At 41.3% G+C, this 16,597-nt stretch overlaps 1 protein-coding gene across 1 annotated transcript; it reads right to left on the minus strand.

Moving 5' to 3' along the window:
- Nucleotides 1–487: 487 nt before the first annotated feature.
- On the minus strand, nt 488–14,692 carry LOC130702985 (homeobox protein caupolican-like). The gene is made up of 7 exons (XM_057524612.2): nt 13,738–14,692; nt 11,762–12,241; nt 6,360–6,487; nt 5,318–5,667; nt 3,905–4,489; nt 2,823–3,414; nt 488–2,411 (listed from the first exon to the last, which is right to left on the minus strand). The coding sequence occupies exons 1-7, from the start codon at nt 13,792–13,794 to the stop codon at nt 2,378–2,380; spliced, it is 2,226 nt and encodes a 741-aa protein (XP_057380595.2). The 5' UTR covers nt 13,795–14,692; the 3' UTR covers nt 488–2,377.
- Nucleotides 14,693–16,597: the final 1,905 nt, after the last annotated feature.

Raw genomic sequence — 16,597 nt, forward strand, 5'->3', positions numbered from 1 at the left:
AAATGTTGTAAATCATGTTGCCAGTGGCGCCGTTTGCTACGGTTATACGCACACACCGTAATGTACATCTTAAAGGAAAGAACAAAAAAAAAAAGGGAAACGGTGTGTACACGGAACAACGGTAAGCCACGCCAATTTGCGTTATCCTTGTTTACCATCTTCTTGTACACCATTTCGAAATGGATGTGTAAATATGATTTCCACCGGTTGGAATCATAAAAAAAAAACGGACCACTCTCTCTCTGTTGAAAATCAATTTGGCGATATGTTGCTGACGCGTTCCTTTTGTTTTATTGTGGTCGTTCTTCGCAGAGCCTCGTAAAAAAAAACAAACAAACAAAAGTAGATGAAACAGATTGGCCACTGTCCCCCTCCCAATTGGAGTGGTGAGAGGGAGGACGTATTTTTCTATACGGCGCAAAAAAAAAAAAAAAAAAGAAATACAAAAAGCATATCGTATTTCAGTGATTTACGAGTCAATAAAAAATTAAGTTCATCTGGTTTTTATATTTTCATCGGTCAGACAGCAACGGTTGACATTCAGCATCATCAGGTTATTATTTTCTTCGAAAGGGCGGCGGCAGGGAGGGGGCGGGGGCAGGACGATCCAAAAACAACACAAATGGATGAGAATGGAAACGTGTTAAAGGTAGGCACAAACTGAAAACGAAAAGATGATTCACACACACACGCACGCACATAAAAAGCTATAATGAAATGGATTCAGTGTTTTTGTGTGTGTTTTTGTTTCTCTTCTATTTTTTGGAGGGGCAGGGGGGGGGGGGGGGAAGGTGCAACCCGGATAGAGCCGCGATCGAGTGAAAATGAAAACGCACCGATCTCTGTGTGTTTGCACCACCACCGACAACAGGGCAAAAAAAAAAAAAAACAAGCTGGACAACACAATTAGTTGTTTGTTTTTTTTTATATATATATACAAAATTGCCGCGTTTCTTTCATTCTGCACACACACGAAAAAAAAGCAAAAAAAAAAAAAAAAAAGGAACGGAATTCGCCTTTCTAAAAAAATAATAAAGAACAATTATATGCAAATTTTAACTAATAATATCCAAATCTTTTGCATTTGTTTGTTTTGTTTTCAGGAGTACATATTTATAGAGTTGCAGGGACAAACGAAAGGGTGCATTCATTTTTTTTGCCCGGGGAAGGGTAATGTAAAATCCAACGTGTCGATTTTGAACGATATATCTATTACATCATATATGTATACGCGTATGCAAAACAATATCGAGAAAAGGAAAACAAAAGGTTCTAATCCAAATGCCCTTTGTTTCCCTCACGGCAAAAGTGCGCTAACAACTAGAGGACATTTCGCCATGTACACACGTCCGCAATCCATTCCCCGTTATGGACAAGCATAAAACAAAAAACAAAGTGGTGGTGCAAACAGTTTTCATATTTCAATGTGTAGACATAACTATGACAATAATCGGAAGAGGGGGGGGGGTGAAGCGTTAATTGCCTTTCTTTTAAATTTTTTTTTTTTTTTGTTTTTTTTTTTTGTTTTAAAATTTTTTTTTAAAGAAGCATTTTCGAAGGGATGGCCGAAATAATAAAAAGGGGCACGAATCAATAAGGAAAGATACAAAGCAAATGGGGTTGGTGGAGGGGGTTATGTAATAATGTATAGGGAAACACTATCACAGATATAAATGTATGTAGTATAGTGTGTGTTTTGTTTTTTGTTTTTTTTTGGGACAAGTATAAGAATGAAAAGGTGGGGAGGGTTCAGCCATTTTTTTTTTTTTAAATCGAAAATCATATTTTTTGTTTGTACACGATGGATGTCAGCCGGCGTGACGTCACTACGAAAATGTCTCGACGAATGAATTTGATTAAAAGTCATGGAGTTCTCAAAAAAAAAAAAAAAAAAAAGGGGGATGGATCTCTTTGTCTAAAATCAAACATGTACACAAACTAACAGATTTTTTTTTTAGCATTTTTAAAGCAGAGACAGCTGATTTTTTTTTTTTTTTTTGAAAATACCAAGGGGAAACGCAAAGAGATTGCACTGGGTTCCTTTTCTTTTTAATTTCGCTCCGTGTCGTAGTCCCCCTTTTTATTTTGAATCCGATACAAGTTGAAATGTCGCCTTGCACAACGTCGAACTACACAACGTTTCACGTCTATTTCTATGTTGATGGAATGGCGCAATGATATTTACCATTTACGCTATTGATATAAGTAGTACGTCCTTTGGTTCACGCCCTTTTTGAACGGCTAATTGAATAGACGCAGGCCCGTTGGTTGTACGTAGGCTCTATTCCATTATCCGTGTGTGGATAATTCATTTTTAAAAAACTAATGTCGGTGGAAAGTTTGCTTGTTTTGCATATTGATTGCATAGGGTGTGGAATCACGACGCGTAGCCCGATCCACCAATAGGAGACCTGAATAAAATTTCAAAACAAAAATCGAAAATGAAATAACGTGTCACGCTAAATAAAATAAAAGCCCTTTTCTTTTCGATAAGAATCTCATTCAATCAAAATGAATTTAGCCATCAAATGGACGCATGAATGACAAGGCACCCCCCCCCCCCCGGGATTTAATACCAACATTTTTTTTTTTTTTCTTTTATTCAAGACCTCCTCACTTATAAATCCTTCAGAATGCGACGGTCCAGCGCCAAGTGACGTGGGGACGTGGGTGGGAAAGACACCATATTGGCCCTTTCTACTTACTGCTGTATATTAAATTCCCCGTCTTGCCCTGTTCCCAATCATCCAGCACCCCTCCCCCCCCCCGAACATAGTGACGTAACGCTTTACTTAAGTAAAAAGAAAAAGAAAAAGACTTACGTTCTATAGACGGGACGAAAGGCTGTCGAAGACGACGCTGATTCTGAACTATTGATGGGCGAACCGTGTTGCGAGGCGGGCGGGGCGGTCATCATGGCGGACGCTGCGGTCGGGACAGCCGACGAAGGCGTGGTAGAGGGCGCGGCCATAGGCAAATGTTGGCTCCGCGATGATGAGCCCGGACTGGGCATGTCGGAATCGGCGCCCGTCGACGTGCCGGCGCTCATCGTCGGCGGCAAGGGCGTCGCGTGGATCGGGTTCAATCGATTCAACTGCTGCTGCTGTTGTTGTTGTTGTTGCTGCTGTTGTTGTTGTTGCTGCTGTTGTTGTTGAGGCGAGACGTAGGGATGGTATTGATGTTGGCCCAGGTTGTTGCCGCTGTTCAACTTCAAGTTGGGCGGCGTCTGCGGCGGCGTGTCCGTCTGAACGGCGTCCGTGTACCCGTTGTAGGCGGCGCTGGACGCCGACGAGCCGGCGTAGCCGTTGCTGTAGCCCGTCAGACTCGGATAGCGTCCGTACGATCCGAATCCGGCGGCCATTTTGGCGTTCATGGCCGCCATGTTGGACATGCCGTTCATCATGCTGCTACCACCTGATTCACGTTGCAAAAACATCGAGAACATGAGCCAAATGTCTTCAGACATTTTTTTTCTTTCCGAAATGCTTTGCCATTAAACAAAAAATAGAATTATAGATGCCAAAAACACGCCCCGAACATTGAAGGATGCGTCATTGGGCCGTTTTTTTTTTTTTTTTTTTTTTTTTCTAGCCGGCTTGTATAGAACCAACCACCGTCACACGACTCTACGTTTGTATAATAGGATAGGCAAAAGGGAAAACTATCTACGACAACAGACGCTCGTACTTTTGAGGTTTCCATTCTTCTTCTTTTTTTTTTTTTTTTTTTTTTGAACACCCCTTCGTTAGATAGATAATACCCAAAAACCCGCCCTCCCCTCTTTTCATGCAACGAGTTGGCGTTAGCCATTGACCAACTGCGAGTTCAATTACATGACATAAACTATACGAAAAAATGTTGACAAATTTTCAGAGAGAGAGAGAGAGAGAGAGAGAGCTCTTACCAGTCATGGTGGCCATCGAGCTCATCGGTCCGTTGACTCCCGAAAACCAGGAATGGTGATTGGGCGGACCGACGGCCGCCAAATGGTGGTGGTGGTGATGAGCCGCGGCGGCGGCTGCGGCTGCGGCCGCCGCTGCCGCTGGATGCATCATGGCCGCCGCCATCATCTGACTGCCAGCGCCACCGTTGTTGGCCGAGACGGCCAGGTGAGCGTTGGGCGGCGGTGGTGTCTTACAGGCGGCCATATCGGCCAGCGACCAGATCTTGGGCTTGGCCGAAGAGGACGACGATGTCGGCGAGGACAGTTGCTGTTGATGTTGTTGGTGCATGTCCATGACGGAGCCGCCGTGAGCCGAGGACGCATAGCCGGCCATCTGATGGTGATGGTACGGGTTGTTCATCAAATTGGAGACGGACACGGAGACGGACACGTCCCCACCGTGATGATGGTGGCCGTGCTGAGGGTGAACCAAGTGGTGGTGATGGTGCGGATGGACCAGGTGGTTCAACGAATTGCTGCCGATGGAATGAGGGGACACGGAGCCACGTGAATCATCATCGCAATCGCTCTTGTCGTCGCCATCATCTGTTTCAATTTTCAATTTGTTCAGTTTTGGAAAGTAAAGGAAATACTGTTCTTTAGGCCGTTTGGCTTTCGCTATCTGACCACAACATGATAAGACACGTCTCTCAGTTCAACATTTGAGAAAACGTTTTTTTTTCTTTTCTTTTCTTTTCTTTTTTTTTTTTAACGAAACACACGACGACTTGGGTGGCTATCGAAATTCTTTTACAAGCTGCTGTCAGTCCTTTCTGCCCGTCCAAACAAAACAAAACGGAAAAAGAAAATGGGAAAATTGATAAGGAAAAACGATGATGAGCGTGTTGTTTTTCTCTCTGTTTCTTTACTCACGATTATACATGTTTACGATGATACATGTAAAAGATTATCGGCCTAACTGGGGTTTTACCTGTGTGTGGTGTACAAACTGTTTAATCAAAGGCCTTTTTTTTTTTTTTTTTTGTTTCTTTTTCTTTTTCGTTTTGTTTGAACGGGTGTCGACAGGACGTCTGCAATCTCACCGTCTCCATCCTATTGGGTATGCTATCGAACCTTTGGCCCCTTCGTTTCGTTTCTTTATCCACTTGTGAAGTGACAAGGAATCAAAGAATTTGCTGTGGCTGACATCGACACACATCAAAAAAAAAAAAAGAAAAGAGCTGATGCGTATCGCGCGCCAAAGTCCCGTCTAATCCCCGTGACTATACACGTATCGGCTACCGACACTTGTGAAATGCACACGAGTGTTTAGGCCTACGCTTGCACAGACCATCCGATTATCAGCCGTTTCCAAATCGCATTACATTTTCAAATTCGGAATGTAAAAAAAAAAAAAATAATAGGGGATATTACCTTTGTCGAGTTTGGAGTGTTTCATCTTCTTGCCATGGTGCTGTTTGCCGTGCGTCGGCGAAGAGGATTCGTCGTCGCTTCGGCCGCTGTCGCAGTCGTCGTCGTCGTCGTCGTTGCGATTTTTCGGCTCCCACGTCATCTTGTTCTCCTTCTTGAGTCGTCGTCGGGCGTTGGCGAACCAGGTGGAGACTTGGGTCAGCGTCATTTTCGTGATGATGGCCAACATGATCTTCTCGCCTTTGGTCGGGTACGGGTTCTTCTTGTGCTCCGACAGCCAGGCCTTGAGCGTCGCCGTCGATTCGCGGGTGGCGTTCTTACGGCGGGCAGCTAAATCATAGCTGGCCCCGTACCTTTTTTTTTTCAATTAAAACGTCTTGTTAATTGTTGAATATTGTATAAAGAAAATCATTTAAAAATTCGTGATAGTATAGGGGGGGGGGGGGTGCTGATTGAAGGACAATAGAGGGGGAACTGTACAATGTCAGTGAAAATGAATGAAACGACATGGGCAAATTGTTTTTCGGGTTTCATTTGATTTGACAGTAAATGACCAAGAAGAGAAGAAAAAACCCTCAAATAGTGTTCCCCCCCACCCCTCACCTCCCTGTCTATTGACAACGCTGATTAGCTTTAATCCAGGGCTAATGATAAGTCCCATCCGCGCGCCCCCCTCCCCTGCTTGCCATTTTCCACGGCTTATTGTCTAAGATTGACTGATGCGCACAGCTGTACACACACACAGCCTCTTTCAATTTTTTTTGTTTTTTTTTGGGGGGGGGGGCAAAGCCCCATAGTCTTTAATTCTTGTGCACACATTAGTAAATATGTATATAGTCTGTATCTATGTGTTTGTGTGTGTGTGCGTTTCTTGTTGATGTATACATATATATTCGCCCTTTTTGTTTTCTTTTATGTTTGGGATGTTCAAGTGTAAAAGGGACTGGGCTTAAGAACTACATGGAGACTTAGTTAAAAAAAAAAAAGAAATAAATCAATTAAGGGATTGTTGATGAAAGACATTGAAGAAGAATTTTCCATGTACCCATAAGCGGCTAGAGCTGGATCGTATGGATAATAGCCGGGCGCCGACTGGTGTAGTCCTGGTGCGGTCGACCAAGCAGAAACGTCGCTTCCTCCCGTTCCGGCTTCTTTCAGCGAGTACGGATTGGTCTATTTTCATTCAAAAAGAAAAGAGAAATATGCAAAATTATTTATTTGATTTGTATACAGTTATATCTATAATAAGATATTAAAACGTGTACATCTATAGAAATGAAAAAGAGCCGTAACAACCAACGCGATGACAATGTAGATAGAACAAATACAATGTTTTATTTCAAGTCCGTCAATCACCTGTAGACATCATCTCATCCTTATAGGCCTAATATCTTTTTTATTTTTCCAATTTCTGTTCTCTTATCGCGTCCCCTTTTTTTTTTTTTTTTTCTTTTTATTTATTTGGGTTATTTCTTGTGTGTCATTTGCCCCCCTTCGTTAACTGCTGCCATGTCGGTCTGCCTTCCCTGTCTATATACGTATAGACGTGTGTGTAAAAACTATAGACGATGTTAAGAAAAGATGGACCTCTCTTTCCCTCCTTTCTTATATATACACGTATCTATAGCACACGCACGTCTCACTGCAATACCAACACACAGTATGTATATATGTGTGTGTGTGTGTGTGTGTGTGTGTGTGTGGGTATGCTATATAGCTGAGGCGCGCGACAGTATCTCCAGCCGCCATCTTGGCGCCTCTTAGCCTGAAACAACACCGATAATCCGGCCGGACAATCTGTCTCTCTCTCTCTCTCTCTCTCCCTTCTCCTCCCCTCCTGCTCCACCTTCCTTGACCGTCTTCTTCCTCTTCGTGTGTCCGTCTTTTTTTTTTTTTTTTCTTATTCGTTATATTATACGTATAGATACATGTATATAGCGTCTGCCACGCTAAAGAGTTCCCAAAGAGAAGAGAACTAAAACAAGCCAAATAAAAAATAAAAACAAATAAAGGCAAAAGACTATATGTTAAATAAGGGGGAAAAAAAAATAAAATAAAAACGCTCGTTCCTCATTATACTGGTTTTTTCTTTCTTTTTTTTTGGGGGGGGGGAAGATTCAGAAAGAGGGGAGGCAAAAAAAAAAAAAAAATCAAATTCTTTCTTTTTTTTTTTTGGAAATAAATAGCGATGAGGTATATCGTGAGTCGAAGACCGGGACTGCGTTGGTGTATCGGAAAAGATTGTTGTGGATGGTTTGGTTTTAGAACGAAGCTATTTGATGAAACGTGAAGCAATTTGACAATGGCGTATAGAAAAAGAAAGAATTTTTGAAAATAATCAAAAAAAAAAAAAAAAAAAAAAAAAGAAAAGAAAGAAAAAGAAGAAAAACAAAAGAGCTCGAAATCTCTTTTTAATGTTGATGATGATGATGTGTGTTGCTCCGGGATCGCGCATCATCATCAAAAAAATACAAAAAAAAAAAAAAAAATAATAATAATACAAAAATTGAGCTCCCCTCTTTTTTTTTTTTTTTTTTTTTTTTTCTTTACTTCTCCTCCTCTTCGTACAATTTTTTTTTTAACGGTGGATTGATAAAGAGTATATACATATCTAACCTATTCTTCTTTTTTTTTTCCGTTGTATTTTTTCATAGGCCACACACGCAAAAACGCCATCAACGTAAAAAAAAAAAAAAAAAAAAAAAAAAAGACAACGAAAATCTAAAACCCCTCCGGATAATTCTTTTTTTCGTGTTTCTCTTCAACCAACAGCAAAAGAGCGCATCCCCACACAAATAGATACTATTGTTTTACATTATTATTTGAATATAATAAAAAAACAAAACAAAATAAAGGGGGGGGGGGACTATACATCAAATCGAATCAGAGATGAATGTGTCTCTTTCACAAAAAAACACAATCAGCTGTTTCGGTTTAAAGTGGTGTGTGTATATATATATATAGAGAGAGAGATCTATACACATATTTATTGTTAAAAAAAAATACAATCCATCGTCGTTATTTGATGTTACGTCCGCACAAAAAATTGTGCAGAGGAAATCGAATGACACAAAAACTTGTGTGTTTGTGTGTGCGGTGTTGATGACTATCGCGTTTGACGTGGAGGGATCCCCCCCCCCCCCTTCTTTGGGGGGGAGGGGGGGGGGAATGTGATGGCCGCCGCCCGTCTCTATGAATCCATCATCAGTCGGATAAATAGACAACTTGGCATTTTTAAATTCGAAAGAAAAGAACGCCGACCCTAACACGAGATGGACATTGTACGTAAAAGAATGTTGAACATCTCGCCGATTGTTCTTCACACACAACGAATGAATTGGCTCTTTTCTTCTCCCCCCCCTCCTCTGAAAATGAGGAGAAAAAAAAAACATGGACACGGGTATGTATAAGAAAAGAACAACAAACGCCAGAGTCATTGCTCATTTGCTTTTTCGTGGTCGTGTAATCGGTGTCGGAGTAAAAAAAAAAAAACAAAAAAAAACAAAGCAAAAAGATAACTGGCATCTGACTCTCTCGAACGAAACTGCTCATGTAAGACACGGGCAGCGCTGGAGGCGATGAGGTACGCACATGAGCTCCATATATATATATATATATATATATAAACTTCCTTCCCTGCAGCGCTACAAATTAAAAAGCCATCAAGACCCCGTCGAGAGCGCCACATTTCTTTTGTTTTTTGTTTTTTTCTTTCTTTTTCTTTTAAATAGACATGTCTGCAAGACAAGCGGAGAACGAGAAAAGAACAGAAGAAAAAAACAAGAAACGAGAGCAAAATACTTAAAACGTACAAGAACAATGTTTTTTTTGGGGGTTTTTTTTTTCGCTTGATTCGTTATTCATTTCTTTGTTTACTACATAGAGTTTATTTCTAAAACAAAAAAAAAATGCGCATATAAATTCTATGTTGTAACGTATAGACTGAAGAGAAAAGGAGAGGAGGGGGGGGGGGGATAAGGGATTGTTGCCGCTTGACTACACACAAGTGCCAGCCCAGGTTATTCCGAATTGCGTGTGAAATTACACACGTTTTTTTATTTTTTTTTTTTTGTGTGTTTCGTTCGACTTCCGTCTGGCTGTCTTCCGTGTGTTTTTCTATACCTCCACACCCTCTGTAGACCATCGTCAACCAATAGCAAGTGTTGCTCTTATTTAATTCATTTTTTGTGTGTGTGTGTGTGTTGTTGTTTTCCCCTCGTCTCTTGTTTCTCGTGTCTGTCGAATAATGTCGGACAAACGCGGCAATGGGAAATAAAATAAAATAAACAGAATCAAAAAAAGAAAAAGAAAAAGAAGAAGAAGGGACAGGTGGAGCTGCGGGAAACGCTATAGGCAAATTATTCCGCCCCATTTCAAAATCAATCACATCCCCACATAGCCGGGCGCCCAGTGATGGGCGCACACACACACACACACACGCAGCGCTTTTGTCAGCGGTTGAGGTATTATCTAATAGAACAACACCGAACGCCTTTTTTCTTTCTAAGACCTCAATCCTATACGTGGAAAATAAAGTTTTCATATACAAACAGAAAAAAAAGGGGGGGGGAGGGAGGAAATGTCTCCAGTCGTAACTTTGCTCTGCTCCCCCCCCCCCCCCCCCCCCGTTGCGGTTTCAATATGCTAAAAAAAAAAAAAAAAAAACTGAAAAGAATAGATTCTTATGCCCACTTTGCATCTATACCACCATGGCCATCGTGTCTGTCTAGTCCCATACGGGCTAGAGGACAAGAGGACAAGAAGGAAAGAAAAAAAAAAAAGGACTATCGGTCGTTCATCATCGAGCGGTTTCCCATGAACAAACAGAAAGTCAGTTTGCATATCGCTACATCTCTCGTCTTTATAATACCAACAAAAAAAAAAAAAAAATAACAGAAAGATAGATCTAAGACACACACACAGACAAAAGAAAAAAAGGGGGGGGGACGGCTGGGTGGTGGCGTCGCCTTTTCTTTTCTATTCTATTCTATTCAATTTTTTTTTTTGAAGAAAGGACGCTCGTTTTGCCTAGACAAACGTCAGAGGGCTATTACAAGCATTTGAAGTTGCGTGGCCATATACGACTGGCGCATGGCCGCAATGTTTGAACAGCATCAATATATCACGGCCCGTGCCTGTATGTATAGGCCTACAGGGCCATTTCTTTCGATTGTTAAAGGAGGGACAAGACAAGTCTTTAATGGCCCTCCATCTCAACAAAAAGAAAAATAACGTGACGGTTATTGTTACGAATAACGAGACACGTTTACAGACGAAATGAAGACGCTTAGAAGAGACACACTCTGATGGTTTCTATCGCATTCTATATGCAAAAAAGGAGATTTTCTTTGCGATTAGCCATTGGCCAAGGATCTTGATGTCCAAACTGATGTTGCTCAGGCCGCCATTCAGACTTTAATTTCATAATGTTTTGAATAATTTGATTGAGATGTAGAGGCTATATGCAGTGGCATTGGAAAAATCATAAAGCGGAGAGAATGAGAGACAGGCCGTTTCTTTTCAGGGTCGAAGCGTATCGGAAACAGCCAGTGATGGATCGTTTTCAAAGGGGGTGGGTTTATTTTTTCTATTTATTGAAATCCCCCCCCTCATTGACTTTGTTCCTACGCTCCTGTTGTTGCTACTGACCGGGTTCCTCAACAACTGCACAAAAAAGCACACGGCTATAGTTTGAAGGGTTTGGACGATACGGTTCGATGGCCATCACCTGTGTTAAGGCATTACTAACTATAACAATGTCTACAAGAAACAAAAGGAGGCAGAGGGCAAAAGAGAATGGACAAAAGGGAGGGAGGCACATCTATATAGATCTATCGTATATATATATATATATATAGTCTAATTTAGACACGGACGTGATGCAGGAAATGAGCCGGGCGGTCCATCATTGCCGTGGCCAGCACGCCTCTCCTAGCCCTACCCCATCCATTTTCCAACAAGTCAAGTTGGCCTCTATGTGTATATATATATATATATATAACTGGCCCTCTCTCTCATTCTTCTTTGGCTATATAAATGTTGGCCGTTGTTTATTTTACCCGCCCTGACACAACACGCTGGACGTTTTCAAACATATGAGGCAAGTCACGTGAATATTATAGACTCTATACATTATTATATAAGATGGACGGACGGACGGACGGGGGAGTTCTCCCACAAATGTCATCATCATCGTGACGTGTAACGTGCATCTAATTAACTCATCACGCCACATGATTGTTTGTTTTGTTTGCTTTTTCCCCTTTGCTTCTATGCTGATGGTGGGAACTGAATAGGAGATAACAATCCTCATCACATAGAAAATCAAATTTCTTTATGAAATAACTGTAGGCCTAATTATTAGAGATTATTCCAAAACAAAACAAACAAAAAAAAAAAACAAAAAAAAAAAATTAAAAATAAAGAAAAGGGAATTTGAAAACTGACCAAGGATGAGTAAAAGGCCGTCGTGCTGTCCATGCCCAGACTAGGGTACGGGTTCTGGTCGGATGATGGGTAGGCAGCGCTGTAGACGCCGTGAAGGCCCGTCACGCCGGTCACGGCCGAGGAGACGGCGGCTAGGCGAGCGGCAGCCGCCGCGGCGGCCGGTCCGTAACCGGCGGCCAACCCGTTCTGCAGAGCTTGGAGTCGCTCGTACTGGCACGAGCAAACTGTTTGACCTGTGACCGGATCGGTGACCAATGGCCGGCCAGAGTCGCAGCAAGGTGACGCGGCTCCCGATCCAGCGGCCGACGATGCGTTGGCGTTTAAATTGTTGGCCGGGCCGTCAGCGTTGACGCTGTCACCTCCGCCCGGGCTGGCCGCCCCGGACGCGGCCAACGCGGCCGCTGAAGACGATGAAGACGACGATGAGGATGAAGAAGATGCTGGCCCACCACCCGACGGACTTCCCGTCGACATCAATAACTATATATATATATATTTTTTTTGGATCAAATTAGAAATTGTTTTGTTTTGTTTTTGGTTTTGTTTTTTTTTAGATATAGGCCTAGCTTTGGAAATGGAAAATTGTTTTTCGATTGAGCATATATGATACAGCGGCGTGCGGAATGATCCATCAAACTTTAAGAGGCCCCCAACCACGGCCCATTATTCTCTCTAACAACTCCACCCAAACCGTCTGTGGGTTGGAGAAAAGAAATCGATGATGAGGGGGTTCTCAACCGTCTTCTTTTTTTTTTTTTTTCTTTTTTTTTTTTTCCTTCTGACTTGTTTATAAGGTTTGATGTTTTTTGACGTTGGCAACCTATCCCTTTATAATAAGATGGACGATGCAAATCTATCGAGAGCTGCTGCTGCTGCTGCAGATGATGATACCCCGATGTGTGCGTTTAAGCTACCGTTGTCGGCTAGAGCCGGATTACCATAATGGCTACCGACGTTGAGTGGCATGAAGTGGGTTGAAAACGGTCGGGGGGCAGGGCAAACGAGGGGAAAATGGCAGAGCTCAATCGTTATATATAGATATACTGTATATATACGTACATATACACCACACGCATTGCCCAATCATTGTGATATCAAAACAAAAAAATGGCTGGGATAAATGAATTGATTTTTTTTTTTTTTGGGGGGGGGGGGGTTTCTCGAAATTATGTCGACATGTATGAGGAGAATCCTTACAGGTAATCTTTCCCTCTATTTTGAAAGAACAGAAAATACACAGCTCTTTATCGTCGTGTAGTACATCACGCGTATACATGAACTATAACATCTAATGCCCAATCGATGGCGTCCCAAACCGTCCCTCTTTTTTTGTTAAAAAAAATATCACGCGTAGACATGGAATTATCTTTACGGCTATATTTAACAAAAAAACACACACCCCCTACCTCTCATGCGTCTTTCTCTGTTATAATATAGGCTAATGAAAAAAAAAAAATAAAATAAAATAAAAAAACCGGCTGTATATGTATATATATACCGGAAGCCTGTTTACTGGAACAGGATAACAGCTTATGATGGATCTGTATAGCGTCACACCAATATAGCCTTTTTTTTTTTTTTTTTTTTTACCTACCTATCTCTATCGAAGCGTTATGACGCTTGGACGCATCTTAAGCGAGCGAATTGAACCCACCCCCGGACAAAACTCAAAAACAGACAAAAGGCAGTTCACATTTTTCTTTTTTTTAAATTTATTTTCTTTTTTTTTTTTTTGTTTGCCTCGTTTCTAAATGAGCTTATGTTTTTTGTGTGTTCTCTCTCCTATTTTAGACGATGTTATTCTTTTCTATGGCTTTGCCTTCTTGCTTACATACAAATAACAGATCCAATAATATGGTTGTACGGACAAATCTCTTTGCTCTACAGCTCGTCTTACGATCCTCATCACGACAAACAGAAACGATCACACACACACACACACACACACATAAATCAAAGGACGAAAGATTCTTTACCTGTGAGGCGGCGCTGTACGGATAGCCGAACTGTGAATAACTCGACATAGTGGTCATAATTTCGTGTGATGAGTTGTGTCGAATGAATGGCGAACACGCGCGCGCACTTGAAACCACTTTGCAACAACACTATTTATTTATTTCTCTTTTCTTTGTTTTGCTTGTTATGGTAATACAGCAGCAATTAGTGTGTTAAACTGGCCACAAAACAAAAAAAAAAAAAAAAATGGGTGTGTGCAGCGATGGGCTCCTCTACTCTAATGGCGACGCAGCGCAAATTGCCGTAACGGCTGAGACTCGCCGTCCACACATTCGAAAACGAACGACAATATAAATAAGAGTCACGCACGCACCAATCGGGCACAAGTGCGGCTTTCAAAAAAAAACAAAACCGCAAGTCAAAAAGATAAAAGCCAAACTATTTTTTGTTTTTGTTTTGTTTCGCAAATCGGTTCGACACACACACAATTGTTTTCACTCGAGAGACACACACTGAAACACACACACGCACTCAGTCAAGTTCTTTTTCGTGAAAAAAAAAAAAAAAAAAAAATGTTTGTTTTGATGTCCTTTGATTCGACGGGTTAACAACTGAACAAAAACAACAACAAAAAAAAAGAGAACAAACTAAACATCAAGAACAAAAGAGGATTTGCTTCTTTTTTTCTTTTTGTTCTTGTTCTTTTCCGGATGGCTGATTTGTTTTTTGTTTGTTTGTTTTTTTTCTTTTTGATGGACGCGCGCAAGTGCGACACAACCGAACCCGCCAACAATTTTTTTCTTTAAAGTTCTTGAAATGAATTTTTCTTCTTCTTCGTTCGGGACTGGGGTGAACGATAAAACTGTGTAGCGGCTTTTTTTTTGTTTTGTTTTTTTTGTGTGTGTGTCTGTGTGTTTGGCTAGTCCTCAGAGAAAAAAAAAAAAAAAACGTTGGGACGAGAGTTGTGAAAAAAACGACCTTGTGCGCGCAGAGCCACGGAGCCGACTGATCTCTACTTGGTCCTTTCGTTCCGCCTTTGCTCTTCGCCAGTCGAAAGGGGGTGACGCCCATTCCCTTTCGGATGGCCGACACCGTATCGCTAGTCTCCTCCCTCCTCGTGCTAAAGAAAAAAGGGGAAGGGGGCGGCATTGACTTTGCCCAGCACGTTCGGAAATGAAAAGGCGGAGCTTGAAGACCAACCCATTTAACCATCATCAACCAATAGGCAAAGAAATGGTTCTTCTGCCTCTGGCTGCTGGGCACTTGTGCCATCATTGCTGCTCCCCACCCTTAAAGTCCAGCAGGATTCTTAAATTTTTCTTCGTTTTTTTTTTCTTCTTTAGTGTGTGTGTGTGTGTGTGTGTGTGTGTTCCCTTTCTTCGTCGAGTATTGGGGTATAGAAGATGCCCCATCTGCTTTTTCTTTCTTGTATTTTCTTTTTCCTTTATAAATTTAAATAAAAGAAGGCTCGGTGGCCGTCTGGCATGGACCAAGGTGGAGCGGGGCAGCCAATAGACTCCGCCTTCACAGCCAAAGCAATTTTCGATGCTGTGGTTCCGCCCACGCCGCCAACTTGGCATCGATTGTCTTGTTCCCTCTCTCTCTCTCTCTCTGCGTCTCTCTCTCTCTCTCTCTCTCTCTCTCTCTCTCTCTCTCTCTCTACATGCATACACGCACAACAAATAATACAAATACACCAAACGCCGTTGCATCGTTGCCCAACTCTTGTTCCTCTCTGTGTCTCTCTCCTTTTGCCCTTATATACAAATCTACATGTTGTTGTATAATATCGTCCTCTACGTATACAATGCAGCGAATAAATGTATATATGCAGTATTTCCGTGTTTACATACGCGTGAGCTGGTCCATCATTTGTACATTTTTCCAATTCAACGCATTTCTTTTTTGTGTCTCTTTTTCTTTTCTTTTTTTTTCTTTTGTTTTGTTTTGTTTCTGTGTTATAGCTTTGTAGACTGGAAGGTGGACTGCCAAAAACGGAACGAGGCTCGCTATGTAATAGACAATAGAACCAAAAAAAAAACAAAAAACAAAAAGGACACACCATTTCGTGCTGCTTGTCGTCAACGCCGAATCCTTTTTGTTTATATATTTTATTTTTTTTTTTTTTTGTTATTTATTCTTTCATTTTTTTTTTTTCTTCTATGTACGTCCCTGTTTTTTCTTTTCACTTTGTTTTCATCGGATATGCTTCGTACCGTACGACATTAGATCATTGCATTTAAATATGCAGTATACATCAGTATATAGTGTACATGTTCTATCAATTTGATGATATGTATTCGTTCTATACGTAACAACAAGCAAAGCCATTGAACCTTCGGGTCAGGCAATCATGTACATGTATACACACATTTCTTTCTTTTTTTTTTTTTTTTCTCTATATCTTTTTATCCTCCCCCATCGGTTGTCCCTGTCTAATAGATTTGTTAAGCTGCACGGTTTATAGTATATAGAACGAAGAAATACAAATAAAAAAAAAAAAAGGCCAGCCTCACCATTTGATTCGCTCCATTGCCAATCATAACATGGCCGCTGGTTGTTTCTTCTCCCTATTGTATATCCTGAGATTGTCTTCTAAAAAGAGCTTTCGCTTTGAGATAAACTGTTTCCTTTTTAAAAAAAAAAAAAAATGGGGATAGACACAGTACAGGGAAAAAGAAAGAGCGGAGGATGGAAAATAGTCGATAATAGTCTAGTGGATATATAGAGTTCATATTGTACATGTCCAGGAGCAAGTCCCAGACATCTATTAGCGAAAGCGGCAGCAAGCTAAAAAAAAAAAGGAAAAAAAAAAAGGACTTTGGGGGGAGGATAATTTAAAGCAAAAAAATATAGAAATCCGATTTTCTTGTTTTTTGT

The sequence above is a fragment of the Daphnia carinata genome, chromosome 5, assembly GCF_022539665.2.
Source record: "Daphnia carinata strain CSIRO-1 chromosome 5, CSIRO_AGI_Dcar_HiC_V3, whole genome shotgun sequence".
Classification (NCBI taxonomy): domain Eukaryota; kingdom Metazoa; phylum Arthropoda; class Branchiopoda; order Diplostraca; family Daphniidae; genus Daphnia; species Daphnia carinata.